Source organism: Stylophora pistillata, chromosome 3 (assembly GCF_964205215.1).
Source record: "Stylophora pistillata chromosome 3, jaStyPist1.2, whole genome shotgun sequence".
In the NCBI taxonomy this organism is placed as follows: Eukaryota; Metazoa; Cnidaria; class Anthozoa; order Scleractinia; family Pocilloporidae; genus Stylophora; species Stylophora pistillata.
The window spans coordinates 24,409,739-24,428,748 of NC_142521.1; the positions used below are offsets into that span (position 1 = coordinate 24,409,739).

The 19,010-nt window shown below is 36.2% G+C and overlaps 1 protein-coding gene across 3 annotated transcripts in view; it reads right to left on the reverse strand.

Annotated features, from left to right (window-relative positions):
* LOC111332983 (exocyst complex component 2) overlaps positions 1-19,010 on the reverse strand; it is a 29,830-nt gene that overhangs the window by 962 nt on the left and 9,858 nt on the right. For 2 of the 3 annotated variants that reach the window (XM_022938486.2, XM_022938485.2), the window contains exons 7-28: positions 18,665-18,745; positions 17,852-17,997; positions 16,646-16,727; positions 15,978-16,080; positions 15,026-15,138; positions 14,836-14,913; positions 12,978-13,055; positions 11,697-11,824; positions 11,275-11,328; positions 10,891-11,057; positions 9,652-9,773; positions 9,216-9,289; positions 7,640-7,723; positions 6,604-6,654; positions 6,211-6,275; positions 5,875-5,962; positions 4,325-4,441; positions 3,735-3,876; positions 3,558-3,613; positions 2,874-2,996; positions 1,922-1,983; positions 1,253-1,312 (exon numbers count right to left, since the gene is read on the reverse strand). In XM_022938486.2, coding sequence (XP_022794221.1) covers positions 1,253-1,312; positions 1,922-1,983; positions 2,874-2,996; positions 3,558-3,613; positions 3,735-3,876; positions 4,325-4,441; positions 5,875-5,962; positions 6,211-6,275; positions 6,604-6,654; positions 7,640-7,723; positions 9,216-9,289; positions 9,652-9,773; positions 10,891-11,057; positions 11,275-11,328; positions 11,697-11,824; positions 12,978-13,055; positions 14,836-14,913; positions 15,026-15,138; positions 15,978-16,080; positions 16,646-16,727; positions 17,852-17,997; positions 18,665-18,745 — 2,074 coding nt within the window. Of the gene's footprint in view, positions 1-1,246; positions 1,313-1,921; positions 1,984-2,873; positions 2,997-3,058; positions 3,188-3,557; positions 3,614-3,734; positions 3,877-4,324; positions 4,442-5,874; positions 5,963-6,210; positions 6,276-6,603; positions 6,655-7,639; positions 7,724-9,215; positions 9,290-9,651; positions 9,774-10,890; positions 11,058-11,274; positions 11,329-11,696; positions 11,825-12,977; positions 13,056-14,835; positions 14,914-15,025; positions 15,139-15,977; positions 16,081-16,645; positions 16,728-17,851; positions 17,998-18,664; positions 18,746-19,010 lie in introns of those variants that run through there. The other variant, XR_015998369.1, reaches the window with a different exon arrangement.

Consider the following 19,010-nt stretch of genomic DNA (forward strand, 5'->3'; position numbering starts at 1 on the left):
AAACTCGGGGCTACCGTGAAACAAATTCAAGTAGTGGCCAAGGCGGGACTTGAACCCGGGAGCGACGGATTGCAAGTCCGACACGCTAACCACTGCCTTCTAATCTTAAAGAAAAAAAAAAAAAAAAAAACAGAAAAATTCACCCCTCGTGACTCAGCTGTCAGCAGAAAAATGTACTCCTAAAATCATTGTTTCTCCGTGTGTAGAGGGATATCTCATTTGTAAACCATGGGTCAAGTAGGTATCCAGTCTTTTCGTCCACGAGTCTTTTCGTCTAAGTCTGTTCGTCTAAAGTCTTAGGTCCATTCGTCCAATATCAAGTCTTTTCGTGAAAGTTACAATATTGTTTTAAATGAAGTTATAACGCAGTATATTTTATTTGCTAGTGACAAAATTAAAGACATGCCGTTTAATTATTTCGCGCAAAAGAAATGGGAATATTAGGCTTAATTGTTGTGAAGTGTCTGTTAGGCGTAGTAGACAACAAAGAGTAACATCACTAAATGTCCGACACAACCAACAACATAGTCCAACACGATAAAGAAATAAAACTGAGCCAAAAATAACCCCAAATAAGCATCTTCTCTGTGTATCTATCGTAATTCACGACGTTAAATTCGTAAACGAGGATTGGTGACTAAAGCTACTGGAAACAAAATGGTAACGGCTCGTACTAACAAGTTCTTTATATAGCCTTCTAAAAGTTATTTATTTGCTTCGAGAAAAAACTTGACAATTAGTCGAACAGACTTTGATGAAAAAACTTTTGGACGAAAAGACCGTAATTCATGACTAAAGCTATCAGAACCAAAATGGCAACGCTTCGCACTAATAAGTTCTTTATATAGCCTTATCTAGCCTTCTAAAAGTCATTTATTTGCTTCAAGAAAAGACTTAACAATTAGATGAACAGACTTAGATGAAAAAACTTCGGACGAAAAGACCGTAATTCGTCACGTATAACTGAAGTGACATGTTCAACACTAAAAAAGTCCACGGGACACAAGTAACACGGTAAAAACCAGGGAGAAGGTTGAGATACACTGCATCTCACATCTAGATATCGGGCAGTAACTCTTTCTCACCCTCATTTTTTGACGTGAGAAAAGTTAACAAGGATATACCATCAGCGATGCATTAATTTACATAGGGACGCCTACTCACCCACTCTTTCCACAATTTACCCCAACCTCCCCCACAAAAACCCTTCTTGTGCACTTCCTGAGTACAAAGACCTCATTGGCCACCTTACCTCTTGTCTGAATCTTTAGTAATGCTGGGCACCTTACTAAATGCTGCTTGGAATGAATCCCTGAAATAAAATACAAATTTTTAACATCAAATCCTGCAAACTTTAAAGGATAGAAACCAAATGTCTCTCCTGCAACTTGTGTCTTTTTTAAAGAGAACAAAACGAACGATATGTTAAGAAAAACACAAATTGGTTTAAATCATTGATTATATGAAAAGAGAGAAGAAAGAAATATCCCTATGAGCATAACTCCTTATACTGAGTAAAAAAGCCAACTTCAAGGACAATTCCCTTGTTCTGATCTCAATAAATAGACAGGCTCAGGCAGTTGGAATGAACTGTGACAATAGTGAAAGATAAGTATCTTTTTGTTTGTGACTTGTGTTTGAAAAGGGCTCTATATCACGACCGACTTAAGCCACTTAAGTTTTATAGCAAATAACATTAGGGCTAAATTGATCAATTAGTTTACTCGAATCGGACTTAATACATTCGACTGACAACAACTCTTCACTTTAGTCTGATGATAACTTCCATTCAGGTTGTCGAAACATCAGTCACAACTGTCAACAATAGTCCTTGTCAGGACTACACTTACCCAGACGATCAGACCACAGGCTCACATGAGGGCTACATTACAGTATTTATCAGAGAACAAACCAAATTTACCTAGCATGTTGCGAGAGATATGCTGCTAGTGCTTCTTGAATAGCTTGTGCCTCCAAATGTGCCTGAAGCAAAGAGCATCCTGTCAATCAATTGTACAATTCCTAGCCTTAAAAATTTAATTTGTTCCACTCTTTGTTTGTTGGGGGTACATAATACTCCACAAATGACAGTGACATCTAGGTCTTAATAAACCACGCAAAGAGAAGTAACAGCCAATCAGAAAACAGAAGTGCCATTGCATATCAAACACCATTTCACCCAACCTTCTGATGTGCATAGGATGTTGTTCCCACAAAATTTAACAAGGGACAACCCTCTCAGTTTTTTTTTTTAAGTTTAACTTTAATAACTCTGTTTGACATGACTTTTGTATTCTTTGCATTGTGTGGTGAGATATAAAAAAGTGTAAAACATTATCAAGATTACAGAAAAAATGAACACTCTCCTGCAGTATATCTCAGATTATCTAATTTCTAATACTTAATTAGTATTATTTTTTCTGCTCATACCCTACTCCAGAGGCTTGTGTGTATAAGAGAAAATATGGGTGATCTGTAGGACTTTGCATGACAGTGGACAAGTGTATACTTAGGGATAAATGATAGACTATTACGTGTTTTAAGGGTCAGGATTTTGTGGGAAGATGATGTTTATTTCAGTTTACTGCATAACAGAGATCACAGAGAAACTGTGTTTCTTCCTCTGTGAGCACTCATAATATAAACCCAACAAACACATTTTGTTCAAGTTTGAGCTCAAATAGTCTCTTGTTATGACTCAATGGTTTTCAAGTTCCAGAAATCTCAGGTTTTAAGACATGGGAGCCTCAAGACAATGTTTTCCTTCGATAAGAATACAGCCATTAGATTACTCATTACAACAGCAAATTCTCAGCTGAATACACTGGTCACCAGCTAAGATCGAATACAAATTACATTTTTATGAAACTCACAGTAACAGCTCCAGCTGAAGTGAATGTTTTCACCCCACTTATGAGCTTGCAGAACTCATCTGCCAACATGTCAGTCAAACGGGACAACACCTGACTTACAAGTTCCTCGGATACAGCAAACACCTGAGGTAAACACACCAAAAAGCTACTTTTAAAGTTACAGTTAAATGCTAGAAAAAACAGACCATCCATTTATCTTTGCTCTCATCACTCTGCACTAGTTAGCCTGTAATCCCTTTCTTCGGTCTGTTCCTTGATTTTCCACCTGTTGGTTTTGTTTGCCTGTTTGTCTGCCTTCCTTTGCTTGTTTGTCTCTGTAGTTTGGATATAATAGTAAATTGGCCACCATAATGATTACAAAAGCCGACGTTTCGAGCGTTGAAACATCAGCTTTTGTGATCGTTACGGTGGCCAATTAACCATTTCAACTTTGTTGATACATCCAAATTATTTCGTTACCCCCACCGATGCAGCCCCAAACAGTTTCTTTAGAAACTATCAGCCTTTATTCATTTGTCTCTGTATTTGTCTGACAGTGTGCCTGCTTTTCCAGCCATCTGTTTGTTTGCTGTATTTGTGTATGTGTGTGGCTGTTTGTTTACCATTGCTATTCTGCCTACTTATTATTTTGCATTTCAGTGACCTTTTAGCACTTAAGATCAGGTTTCACAAACTACCACACACCTGGGCATGTACAGTAACCAAGCTCATTATAACATCTTTAACATAGCTGCGCACATCTGCATAACCACAAAAGATAAAATATATTTCAATGTTATTGAATGTCAAGAAAGGCAATCACACACAAAGAGAGAGTGTTCCCTTGCTACACCAGATCTACAGCAGAAATTCCAGCTGTACCTTTTGGAGGAAGACAGTTGTGCCATTTAAAGTCACCTATTGTCATCCCAGACTCCACATGTGTCAACAGTGGCTCAGCTTTCTGATCAATGTATTCCTTGAAGATTTTATTTTCCAAGTCACATACTTCACTGGTGAGATCCTGAGGACATTGAATGAAAGAGTATTATTTGGTAAACACTCAGTGAAAGTAAGAAGCAAACAAGTAAACATTAAGTAACCTCTTCACATAATTATGTTTTAGCTGTTTTTACACCACCGTTTGAAATAATGAACTAGGAAATATATCTTTAGTAAAATAATACATAATCATGACACATACTGATGTCAACATCCATTAACAGCATTTAGTTAAGTTAACCATGCCTGATGTTGGACTTGAATTAAATTAATAAGAAAAGAAACAAAGAAAAAAATGATTAACTTGTACACAAAGTATCTTGTTACAGGCTTTTGGCCTCACCAACTTTGAATGCTCATAAATGTTCAAGTACACCATAACTGATTTCCAAATACACTGTGCAGTACTTTTTTGAAATGTTAACATTATCCTCCTAGACTACAAAATTTTTTAATTGCAACAAAATTACCTTTTTAAGCTTGTCACTGATAGGATAGTCATTATTTCTAAAGCTGTCCACCAGTTTTGGAAGAACACTGTTTCTCACATATCGACAGTTATTCAGTACAATCAACAACCTTTCATCCTGGTAAAACAGCATATCAAATAAAATGCATAAGATAAATTTTGTAGAAAAAATAGAGTGTATATCACCAAACAAGTGTCAATGTCTACTGATACTAAGGCTGATTTTCATTAACAATGCAATGCAAGCACAAACCCAAGCACGACAGCTCTTATTTCACAGCTTCTACACAAGCACAAGCATCAGAACTTATCCTCTGTCTTGTGCTAGTGCTTGTTGACATTTGTTTTGATTTGGCATTTCAATCAATCAATCAATCAACTTCATTTAACGAGGGTAACGAGGGACAGTGCTTCAACTGAGTAACTAGTGGCCTTTAAACCTTATGCTTGCATTTGTGCTTGCCTGATGCTAATGAAAACCACAAAGAATCAAAATCATATGAAATCAAAATCATATACACAATTTAAGAGATTAATGAAAATCTATCTGCAAAATCATAGTTAAATTCTATGCTAGAGATATAACTTCAAATTGTAATTTTATCAGCAAAGCAGCAAAATATCTTACACTCATAATTAAACCATCTGCTATAAGTTACAGTTTTTATGAGATGGGTCTCTTCTTATAATAGCTCAGTAGAGCTTGCTAAGATCTCCAGCCATAATATTATAGCTTATTTTAGCAGGCTTATAATTAAAGCTATGTAATGTAATGACAAAGGCAATATTTAAGTGAATATCTTTCAAGTGGTTATAATCAATTTGATTGACTGAGCCAAATTCCAAGTAGACAAACTGAATGGAAATCCTATATGGAAGGAAGAAGACTAAAGGAGCTGAACTAATAACAAACACAATCAAATCTGGCGAGCAGTACATGTACAGCTGTGGGGTGGAAGGCTTCAACCCTTAACCTCTGAATTGAAGTACAGCATCCCTTGCCACTTAACCAATTATGTTTTTAAGTGTGATAAAATTGAATGATACACCTGGTAAAATTGTAAATCACAAGCTAGCAGGTGAGTGATTTTCAAGGTAATAGCTTATTACTCAGAGTCCCATGTCATCAAAAATTAGGTAAGACGAATCTTTCAGGCTCAGACGTGTAAACTTAATTGGCAGACAACTCCGCAGGCTTAACAGACCAACTGGTACACAGTCACATATTTTACACCTACTCAGTTATACCATAATCACAAATAGACCAAGGATTTTGGTTATCTAGAACTACCACTAACCCATTATATCTCAGATTTCAAATAAATTAAATCTTCAAAATTGAGTAGCCTCTGAGTCACAGAAATTATGTTGAATGAAACAACATGAAATGTATTCTGACTAGAAAAGATTGATGCATTGCCTATTAGACAAATTTTAGATTTAAAGTAGAATTTTCCAAGTTCTAGTGAAAGACCTTCCATTATAAATCTCTATTATTAAAAGGCCTAACAGTGTAAACAATATTCACCCAGAACCACTGACAAAACTTACCACATCTGGTGTATTGTCTTCCGTAGACAAAGATGATCTTTCCAAATTCTCTTGAGATTCACTTCCAGTACTGCCTTTAGGGCTAGACCTGCTTTTCAAACAGAACCCAAAACATATCTGTCAAGAAAAGCTGATAGCAAACCTTATGCAGTGAAAGAAGGCAGCTGACTTCTAGACTTTGCATTTGCTGGATCAATCATAAAATGTGGTTGACATATTAGACACTTAAAAAGGCCATTCATTTATATCAAAAGATGTGAGGTTGAGATAGGGACTTATTTTTGCCCCAAAAAGTCTCACAAGTAAAACCTCCTTTGGATATCATGTGTCACTCACAAAGAAACTTTGTCTGACTCCTGATCTGGTTGAAATGCCAAATGGTGAAGACATTTGATAAATGCCTGAAAAGTAAAAAAAAGGAAAACACCATCATATTTGTACTTTAAGACAAACTGATCAGGATAAATTTAAATCCACCTGCCCAATTAGTCAAAATATCAATAGCTGACACAATGCAAAGTAAAAAACTAATTAAAACCTTTTTTTCAAAATTAAAATGTTTCAACACCCTACATGCCTGGACCTGTTTATGTTCACTCTTCTGTTCATTCATTCATTTATCCAAGATAAATTTGTTGTTCATTGAGACCCATGCCAATGTTATGCAATCATTCCCTCCTGCCTCATAGATATGGAATTCCTATGTACCTCCAACCAATGAACACAAACCTGGAACATCTCCTTGAAAAGATCCACTGCATCTGTTTTCAGCTGTATATTCTACAAAAGAAGAGTGAACATTTATCTATATTTGACAACCAAACCCAACAATTACCATCTTCTGATCCTATTAAATTATGAAAAAAAACTTGTTAGACATTTTCAAACATAATTTTTATCAATAATTGTCGACATTACTGCATACAGAGGCACAGAAAACATCCCAGTCTCTTCATTAGATAAGTTCTCAACGAAAAGAGTGAAACAAGATTTAAAAAAGGAAAATTTTCTGTTAAAAAATACTGGGATTCAAACTACAAAGGTGTACTCAGGTACCAATAAATGACTAACAAATATATAGATTAATATCAAAGCAAACAATTCATCAGTAAGGATATCAGTTATTAAAATAAAAATGCATTTCAATGCGTGAATCCTTTAACTCCCATAAGTGACAACGACAGAATGTCTCATTACTTAGTTCTTATTAACCGAGTGGGAGGTCTGTCTGTATGGGAGAATCTTGACCAAGGTCGCCAGTACAGACCTCACTGCGTTCGGTCAAGATTCTCCCATACAGACAGACCTCCCACTCGGTTAATAAGATGTTTATTATATGGCTGTGTCTACTATGCCAATTTTTTACATTCTTTGTACCTTTTTTTTTTTTAGACCGGTCTAGATGCTGGTCTAGATGGGAAAATCTAGACCGCTTTCAATATTGATTTCAGCCAATCAAATTCGTGAATTCGGTAGTTCCCAGTCTTTGTGAGACACAGCCATATAATAAAATATAATATCAATAAAACATCAAGCAGAAAAGGAATGAGAATAAAGAAACATATCAAACAAGGGATTATTAGTTGATTTAAGATGAATGTCTCCTTGAAACTAATATGACAGGAACTGCAATGAGTACCAAGGAGATCTTAGGAGAGATAGGGTTCAAAATAAATAATAGCACCTGAGCTGGTTTTCAATGTTATTTTGAAAAGCCACCAAAAGACAATAACTCCTTAAATGCGCAAAATACAGAAATTATTACCTTCCTTTTATCTGTCTCTCCACTCAGAGCCATTTCTCGTAGTGTGTGGAGCGTTTCCATGACAATGTTTTCAAACATTAGAGGCTGAAAGATATTGCAGACAGATTTTCATTACTAGGGTCTTGAGATGCAAGGAAGGGATAGACTGGAAAATGAATGGCCATGCACATTGGCCACTGTTACTGTAATTTCCGCCCAATTACCCGCATGGCCGATTACCCGCACGGCCAATTACCCGCACCAGCCGATTATTGCATGCAGTGAAAAAAAAAGTCAACAGATTACCCGCACTGGTGGTTAGCCTGCACCTTAAAAGGAAATTTGTACAACTATGCTCTTGAACTCACAATGTTGCATAATTGACAGAATGCGAATTCGTGGCCACATTTTGTGTGAACGATTGTTCAGTGCTATGTTGATTTGTTGATTTCTTAAAAAAATTGATATCTCCGGTTCTACTGGCCCTAACAAGTCTCTTAAAACGGGACAATTCTCTTCAGCTGAAGCTAGTGTTAACTGGAAACTTTTTACAGATGTGCCGGTTATCCTCGGTTTATTTTTGTCACCATCAAGGTTTTGTTTACAAGCATGCCGATAGTAATTTGTTTGTTGCACAACAAATTGTGCTTGAAATAAACTCGAGTCGGCATCATATTTTCGTGCTGCTTTGCGGCACTCTTATTACAATAAAATTCATCTGAGAGGTAGAAACACAGGTAGGTGAGAATTTTCTTCAATTCAACTGCCAGTAGATTTCAAAATTGTCACAAAACCTGCACCCCCCTATTACCCGCAGTAGTGCATGTTTAAGGCAAAATCAACAGATTACCCTTGGGCAAACAGGCGGAAATTACGGTACTTTTTATTACCTCATTATCCATTATGAAATGCTGCCATGTGCATTTTGTGCTACTACCTTATAACAGTGAGTTTGAATATATGAAAATCATGCCTTTTCATGAAATGTATGAAAGCGATCCTCCCGGTTGGCACGTTAGCTCAGTTGGTAGAGCACTGCACTGGTATCGCAGAGGTCATGGGTTCAAATCCTGTCAGGGCCTGAATTTTTTCCAGGCCTTATTTCCACTACTACATATTAAGTAGGGTTCACTACTTCGCTCCGACGAAGGGCTAACGCTCGAAACGTCAGCTTTTGTAATCATTACGGTGGCCAATTTACCATTTCAACTTTGTTGATATATCCAAATTATTTCGTTACTCCCACCAACGCAGCCCCAAACAGTTTCTTTTGAAACTATCAGCCTTTATTCACTACTGTAAGGATTGCTTTCGTACACTACCTTATTACTTTATTACCCACTGTGAAAACACTGCCATGCACACTTTCTGTAATTATCTCATTACACATTGTATGGTAATGCCAGATGCATTTTCCAATTATAATGAAAGAGCCTGATTTGCATTTAAATGAGACTGATGCAGAACACCTTACGTCATTGTTACCAGTACTAAGCTGGAAAATGGAAATTGACAAGAACAGGCAGCACTGAGGTATTTGAACTCTTTCCATTTGTTTGAGAGTGCATGGCCAGTGAAAAAAGACCAGCAGCCTTACCAAGCTTGTGATCCGACCAACATTTTCATGCAGCTCCAAGCTCCAGAACTCACTGCAGTGTAGTGATTTGATATCTACATAAAGATTTGAAGAGAACAGCTCAGTTTAGTTTTCTCCAGCAAATGGCTCGACAATAAGTACCTAAAAAGGATCACTTGCATCGTTATGCTGAGGACACTTTGATAAGCAAAGCATTTCCATTAGCAGTGAATTTTTCAAACTTCAAGACAAGTTTGTGCCTGGTTCCCATAGAAACATACTTCACTATACACCTCCCATTAAAAACTTATTTCAATGCTACATGGAAAATTTAAGTGTTGTCTAATTGTAAATCTTAAAAAAAGTATTTGATAAAGAAAGAATGTTGGGAAACACCACGATGAGCATGAAGGACAGAGTTACTCAAAACAGAAAAGCAAAACTTTGTAGCCTTAACCTTCAGTGGCTTCTTTAAACACTTCTTTAGCACAGAGCATACGCAGGTCTCCAACCAGCTTTTTAATGGCATCTAAAGCTTGAGGAGGAAGAGTTAACCTTTGTAGGGACTCCAAGCAAGATCTGTTGACCAACAACAAGAGGTTTAAACCCTTCAACTCCCAGAAGCAATTGAGTTGTAACTTCTCCCTATAATTATTGTCCTTACATTATCCAGCAAACAGGTGATGAGAATACTCAGACTCATCAGGTAGGAGTTGTTATCTCAATCTAACACCAAATTATCACAACTAATTTGCAAGGAAATGTGTAGCAGCTAGAGGGAAGTGTAAATTTAAGTGCCAGGAGAAACCCATGAAAAACCCACTGGGCATTAGACCTAGTAAAGGGTATCAGGGAACCACATGAGGTAAAGAAAGACATCTTATGACCTCAGTGGGAATTGAACCCATGACCTCCAGATTAGATCTACCGTTGCCCTGCTGACTAAGCTATGAGGTCGGACAGAGTAAGTCAGGATTGATTAAGTTGGTGAATTGCAGCAAAGAGAAAGTAAGGGTAAATAAATTTTAAATGTTGTGCTGTGTAGCACTATAAACACAAATGGTGGAACAGAGAATTAACTCTGAAGCGTAAATTAAAGTGCCAGGAGAAACCCATGAAAATCCCACTAGCCCTTAGCCCTTGTAAAGGGTATCAGGGAACCACACGAGGTAAAGAAAAAATTCTTATGACCTCTTTCACTGAGGCCATTTTGTTGCTCCACTTTCTGTTAGCAGTTTTTTCTATATTTACAGTATAGTACCATGACACATTTTGTGCATTCCAATGCTCTTATATGGTAAAATGGCATGATAGTAGAATTCCAAGGGGATGTGATGACTAGTGCCAACAGAGTACAAGGTACTGGTAAATTGGCTTTTCAATTCTATTCATCATCATAACATAATGAACATAATTATCGTATGCATTATCAGATTGGTCAATTCAGTTTCTAAGTGCATGCTTTATCAAGTTGTAGAGCCTGCATGTACCAACTAGTTATGTCATAAAAGTAATAGAAAGCATTTTTCCAGGCTCTATAACACAATAAACCTTCTTGGTGATGTTAGGAGAACACTCGGAAAGCTCTTAAATCACTTCCCTTCTGTGCGTAATAAATAAGCTTTCCTCATGTTCTCCCAACATCACTCATGGTCAAAGAGCCTGGAAAAATGTGTTCTGTTGCTTAAATAGCTACCTGACATATCTGACACAGGATGGAAGCCATGCACCCATCCCCTCCACAGGTGAATGCCAAGATCCTTGTTTCTCTTTGGCAGGAACATTAAGGACAGCAGGAGAACTTGGAAAAAATGCTGCTTTTACCAGATCTGCGTACAATGATGTAACATCATGTATCATTTCCTGAAAAAAAAAAAGAAGAAATAAGCCAACAAGAACACTTTGGTATTAAGTACATTACATACAATGAAAGAATTCTGTCATTGTTACATGTACATGCCCTGTATCTTTTTTTCTCACCAAAAACATGATTAAGTTCATGGTATTTCCATGTTGTGAGTAAATAATATTTATAATTAATACTAAACATATATGTGTGTACAATGATTGCGGCAAATACCTCAAAAGATTTCTGCTTTTGTGCTGTAGGCTTCAGTTGCTTTGACCCACTGGACTGTTTGGAAAGGGAAAAAAGTAAACTTATTATGTATGTGAGCACATGCACAAACACAATTGCTGATAGTAGAGAAATACTAGACTGCCATGTATAATAAGGGTCTGACTACTGCAAGAGGCAAAGAATTGAACAAAAACTTTAAGATGGTTAAAAGCCTAGAATATAACTTGGATCACTCGTGGAAACCCAGTCATTGAAAGCTCCCCTTGGGCAACTTTACTATTGGCCTTCTACATATCATTGACTTTATTGACACCAAGATAAGATTAACTGCCACACAAAAATATACAAATCTGGTTTAAGACTTTGAACAGAAGATCAATGATAGAGCTCAATAAAATTGAGAAGGAAGTAACCAGACATACATCTCCAATCAGAGTTTCACTGAAGTAAGCTTGGCCCAGTTTCCACAAGTCTGGTAAAGCCTCAGTCAACAGCTCTGATAATTCTTCAACAAACACCACTCGCTGCGGCACTGAAGTACCACTTTTTACTAGCAAGGGAAACAATCAGGATGATTAAAGTTACAGAATTTAAACACTTTTACATAAATAAAACAGTCAGCCTCAATGAACATAAAAATTATTATTGACACATTATCATAATTATATTAGTTTGAAATTATCACTCTTATACTTTATATTTCTTCAAATGATTGTTTTTTTTCATTACAATTACACTTATTATCCACTCTTCCCTACAATGTACAAGTAATATCAATAAATTGTAAGCAGTTTCACTTTAACTAGCACAAAAGAAGACAATTCCTATTCAAAAATTACTACTTGGTTGTTCTGTTGTTACTTTCACACTGGTTGGTTCTTAGACAAGATACTCTTCTCTCACAGTGCCTCTCTTCACCCAGGAGTATTAATGAGTACCACTGAAATGTCAGGGAGGCCTCAGAAATTCTGTGGGGTTACACTTGGGTGGAAAACCATCCTGTCCAAAGGGGAAGGGTGGGGAATAGCATTAAACTTGGTCACTTCACTTCTCAGAAGCTGCCTCTCATAGCTGAGTCTTGGAATTACTTCTAGATAGGAAGCTAGTCCCTCACAATACCGCCTCCCAGGTAGCTCAATGGATAGAGCGCTGGACTGTTGTGCGGGAGGTCGAGGGTTCGAGCCCTGGCCGGACCAACACTCAAGGTCTTAAAATAATTGAGAAGAATTTGCTACCTTTCTATAACATCAAGAAATGGTTAGATATTCTAGTCTTCTCGGATAGGGACGAATAAATGGAGGTCCCGTCTCCTGCAGGGTTGGGGTAGGAGACGTTAATTTCCCACACACGAGATTACTGTGTGATGGATGTCCTCCCCTGGGGTGGGATGGGTGGGATATTGGGCACACTTAATTTGGAGCCTCGCTCTGTTGTGCGACCCTCACCATACTCTGGTGAAAGTGATTAAATAAACAGTGGCTGAGAGATATGCTGCGAGAGCGAAGTTTCTTATTTAAGAACAGAACTCAGTGAACCAGCCTATGCAGACTTGCACAGAGACTGTTTGATTCAGGTATTCTGTGTGCTGATCACTGTGCTACCTCATCTCAATATACCAGTAACTTCTTGTGTATAGTGGTCACTGCTGTAAATTACTTAATAAAATAAACAGACTTGTCTTTAGGAGTTGCTCTGTAACTTACTGTTTCTTTCTAAAGATGTTGTCTTGTTTAGTGCTGGAGGGACTCCAAGAATTCCCAGAGATTCACTATGATAAGATCCTGAAAGCAGAGATATTAACAATTTTCTCACATGTCCTTCAAAAAATACATTAATTTTCCTTTTTAATTACCTTAGGGTAACATTGTTTGTTTTTCATTTGCAAGAATATGTTTACAAATTATGCTTGCTTGAGGGAAAAATTACTGAAAAACTTCACCAGAACAATTGTTTAAAATTCAAACATAATAATAATAAAAAAGTTCAACTTAATTCTTTCTTCATAAAAAAGGATCGCTAGAATTTGAAATGTATGAAAAAAAGAAAAAATTTCTTTCACCCTTTCACTCCCAGGAGTGGATACAAAATAATTTAGTAATTGCAATATTAATACCTCTAAGTATAATTGCTCTGGTGATTATGAGAGATGTACAGGCACTGATTGGTTGAGGATTGCATCATATCTTGCTATAATCACATTGCACAAGGTGAATATAGCAGGAGCACAAGTTTCAAAATGGCTACCTCTTGTTTTGTTTTCCCAATTGAGCTAACCGCCGCCTGGTTAGCTCAATTGGGAGAGCGCCGGCCTGCTGTGCGGGAGGTCGAGAGTTCAATACCAGCCGGACCAACACTCAGGGTCTTCAAATTAACTGAGAAGAATATGCTTCCTTTCTTTAACATCAAGAAATGGTTAGATATTCTAGTCTTCTCGGATAGGGACGAATAAATGGAGGTCCCGTCTCCTGCAGGGTTGGGGTAGGAGACGTTAATTTCCCATGCACGAGATTACTGTGTGATGGATGTCCTCCCTGGGGTGGGTTGGGTGGGTAGTTACAGGGCCGTTCTGAAAACCACTTCTGTGAGAACGCACCCTGTCTAAAGATTATTATCTATCTATCTATCTATCTATCTATCTATCTATCTATCTATCTATCTATCTGTTACCAAGGTGGTGATAAATGTGATGAAGAAAATTTCATTCTGAAGCATGAAAGATGCATCCTTTTAAGTTTTGAGTAACATTTTCCAAAAGAAAGATATGAAGTTTTTTGCCGATTGAATCAAATGAACCAATCAAATTCTAGTGGGAACTGGATCTTTATCTCAATACAAGTAATCAAAACAATATTTGAAACAGAATGGTTTCAACATCAAAACAAATATTTACAACAGAATTCAAAAGTACCTTTGCAATTACACCAGAACAATTATTTGCATCAGGCTCAATGGGTATTGTCGAGTAATCCCCTTGACTTTGTATCAGGGATTATTCCACAATAGTCCCTTTATTTCAGCCCATAATTGTTAAAACAGATTATAATAACAAGGAAAAATATCAACTTAAGGTTATAATCTGGTGTAACACCAGATTCTCAGACCTAAAATTATAAGAAATGTAAAGCAGACTGTAACGAAAATTAATATTGAGACTTTGGAAGTAAAAGGGTTAAACAATATGAGTATGTGTGAATAAGAAATTATCCTAATAAAAAAATGGAATCTTAAGCCACAGTCTATTCAGAGTTTTCTTTTTTTTAATTCGCATACTAAAACCAATTCAGGACAATCAATGGAAACTGAAAGCAAAATTACACCAATGATAATTCAGCATGGATAAATGTATTTTCAAATTTGGCACCTGGTCTATGCTATGAACTTTCCATGCCAATAATGTAACTTATAGTGAAACTGTTCAATCCTTGATTAGTTTTACCTCACAATTGAAAATGTCAACAACATATATATTGCTCATGGATACTAAAAGAACACTAACTAAAGTGAACTTATACCAATATCTACCATTTACAATACAAATTCAGATTATACTGAAGTACAAACCCAGTGCGTTCACACTTCTTGATGCTCTGATGTCTAGCTCTGTCTTTGAAGAATCAACTTGAAGCAGAGGAACAGAGTCTGACAAGAAGAAAAAAAACTGTTTTGAGCCAAGCATGATGATAGGCAAGTTACACAAGGTTGTCAAAAGACAATTACATTGTTAAAAAGAAAGTCTCCAAGAAGAACTTGCCTTTAGATTTGTGATCTTCTTGGCAGGTGGTCATGAGCTTGAGTAACCAATCCTTCTGTAGGACAAGACATTCCCAAGCAGGGTCCCCTTGGTAGTCTAAGTCCACTAAATATCTAGTGTATAAAGACAAAGGAAAAAGTGGGGTAGAGCTTTCTCAAGTTCTTACAGTACCTCTCTCTCCTACTGTTGTGTTCATGTGGAATAAAAATTGTTTACTAACTTTGATTTTCTGAAAAGTATTAGGGTTTATTATATAGACACCAATGAAATACCAGGTGAGCTTTTGATTCAAAACATGATATTGTCATGCATAAAAATAACATGTTATTTTCACACCTGAAAATATTACTATTACTATAGGTCAAATAATAAATCACACCTTTTGTACTGACAGTGAAATGGTTACGTTTTCATTGCTGTTTATATAATAAATAGAATATTACAGGGCCACTTGGAGGCACAAATTAGTTTTTCTTCCCGTGTTAAAAGATTTATACGCTCATTTGTGCTAGAAGAGAAACGTTGTATCTCCGTGCAGCCATGTAATATTGTCTATGTTTGAAATTGTGCATATATGATCAAACATGGCACAGATGTTTCTCAAGTATAAAATACACCATATTTACTTGATCAAAATTAAAATTACAAATAACACAAAAACAGGAATAAAATGATGAAAACAAGGTCTGCATTTCTCTTGTTCTAATTACATGGATAACATACTATATAATTATAATCATGATTATTAAAAAAGGAGTTTACACAGGAAGAATAAAGAATGCCTTAGAAACAACTTGATTGCCAAATAAAAGTGCATCAAAGATTTTTCTGGCTGAGTATCATTTCTAGCTGAGGGAGGGACACTAACTTCTGTCAGACCATGGAAAATAGATCTTTCCCCCAAGTTGACTTTACACTTGAGACATTGTAGTTTATCTCCTGTCAGTAGTACCTTATGAGTCTCTTTTGTTCTTCTGGTGGTGACGGTAAATCAGCAAGTTTAAGTTTAAGATGTTGACGAAAACTCTCTATTTTGGCTTCAACTTCCTGCAAAACTAGAAACACATAAACACAGGTGTATGAGCAAGTTTGTCTCTGAACTGATCCCATCAACAGTGACAACAAGATAACCCGGCCTGTATCAATATCATCATCATCACTATTTTATGTTTTGACTTAACTTTCTTGTTTGAAAGAAAATATCAAGGTTTCAAATTATTGATTTGTACAGAGCAGGTTCAAAGAAACATCATAAATGATGTTGATAGCCATATATATCATCTGCAGCTCTAACATCCTTCACGATGAAACCTTGGTGACTAAAGGTTAGCATACAGAACTCTGAGTCAAAAGGTCTGGGTTCCAGACCCAGCTGGGTCAATGTGTTGCATTTATGCAAGGTGACTTGGCAAACTGTCAGGAAAACCAGATAAAATTCTGGAGGGTAGCCTGAACCAAACTGGCATTATATCCAAGGGAAGAAGCAATACTGCTAGTCACTCCATGCCTGGGAAATCAGATTAGTTCTAGTGTCATGTGGGCCACTTAGCTTAACTGCTGACTTACGTCTTAAATGTTCTTCTAGTTGTACATGAATTAGCATGTTATCAGGAAGCTCACCTCTTTTGAAAATTTTAATGTCTGTTCCAGCAAACAATGATTTGGCTCTTCCATAATCACTAATTACCATCTCATAATCACCCTGAAATTATGCAAAAAGTCTTAGTTTTGAATAACTTTCACCTGAAACTCACTGAACTGTGCATTATAAACATGTCTACCTTGGCTCAAAGACTACACTTTACATGCATCTTGCTGAATATTACTTTAAATTTACAGAAAGATGACACAATACATTACTTGAAAATTTGAAACCAACATTGATTAAAATCTATTGTGTACACATACACACCGTATTCATAAGGTTAATTAAAACTTATTAATTTTCCAGAGTCACCCTGATAATTCACAATGTGTATACCAAGTCAGAGAGCTGATATCTTCAGTGCAGGCCACTCAAGGAGCAAAATATTTACAATAATTCTTATAATTCACAATGTGTATAATAGGCTTCTTAAATCTACACAAACCAAGTCAGAGAGCTGATATCTTCAGTGCAGGCCACTCAAGGAGCAAAATATTTAGAAGTTTGACACTAGAGGCACAGTAGTTAATGTTTCACTGTTAACCCTTTAACTCCCAAAAGTGATTAACATGTAACTTCTCCCTATAATATCCATACATTATCCAGTAAACATGTAATGAGAATACTCAAATTTATCCGTTAGAAGTTGTTCCCTTGATTTAAAAGGAAATGTGTAGCAGCTAGAGGGGAGAATTAGCAATCAGATCTTGGGAGTTCAAGGGTTAACCAAACTACTGGACAATAACTCTGGGTCCTCCATTCAACATAACAGGTCTGCACACCAAAGCTTTTAACTTAGTTAATAACTAAATATATTTATGGATGTAATTTAGAATAACTGGAGGTCAATAAATTGGTTGATGGTTGTATTACATACATCAGTAGGTATAATTTTATCCAAAAAAGAACTAAAATACTGGTACAATGCAAAGCAGACATGCTCCTCCCTGAAGAATACTTTTCTGGACACATTTTAACCCTTTACATGAAACTCTGAGAGTACAAATTAATAAGTCTTCCTTCAAATGTCAATATATTTCCTCATAACTATGTTGAGAAGATTCTGCAGCCAACAAGTTTCTCTCTTCTAATGTCATGTTTGGTGAGTGACTTATTAACACTGTAAAAAGAGGACAAAACATGTTCATTCCTGGAGGTTAGGGGTGAGATCAAAGGCATACCTGCTGAATGTTTCTCTCGATGCATTGCGGCAGACTAAATAGAAATCTGAATCTCTGTAGAACATTGAGAGCATTTCTTGTTCTGTCGGCATCGTCTTTGCGACCCAGCACATCTTGAAACAAGCCCTCTGCATTTTTGCTGGCACCTGTTGGAAAAATTAATAATTTTTTGTTTTAAGTTCAAATTAACTTTAAGTTAAAATAATTGTAAGAAAGTTCAGCATTTCCTTCTTTTGTTCCTAATACATGATCATGTCCCTATTTTTTACATTTGTTCTGTAGACAAATAAAGGTAACTGGATACAACTTACACTGGTTTGACATCATTTTACCCGTAAACTGTCAGAAGAGATTAACATGTAACTTCTCCCAATAAGTTCAATAATCTTCCCAGCAAACAGGCAATGAGAGTATAAAAACTTACCATCTACCTAATATCTAACATCAAATTCTCATTACCAATTTACAAAGAAATATATAGTAGTTAGAAGGGAGAATTAACAATCAAATCTTGGAACTTTAAGGGTTAAAAGAGACATTTTTTTAAACTACAACATACATATGTACTTTATCCTATTTGATATTTTAAATATTTCAAACTAAGAAATGTTTTAACCAAAACATACAAGATCATACAGTAAATGAATTACCTATAGGTAGTGCAAAATCGTCCACTGTAAATAAACTCAAATATTGAAGAACATAAAGATTGAAAAACTATGTTTGGAAATTTTTTGGCTAGATTCAAATCAGAGCTTGTGTTTTTGTAGTTTAAAATAATTAGTCTTCAACTTTAAAGCATATCAATGACACCTTGTACAAAAGACTCCAGTTTCTCAACAATGGATCCACCATCACAGGTGCTTTCATCCCGCAGCATATCATGTTGAACACCTGATAGTTACCTTAGTTAAGGAAATTCAATCACTCAATACTCACAACATAAAATTATGTCAAATTCATACCAAGGGAGAAAGAAGTTTTCTCAAGAAGACCAACCCAACAATTACTGTAAGCTATTGTTTTAGCAATTGTTAACTTCTTTTTGGCCTATCCATTTCCATGTTCAATTGTGAATGGTACAATTTATATGTCCAGTCTATCTAGAAAGTACATTAATGAGGGGAAAAAAAAGAGAAAAAAACTAAAAAACATAATT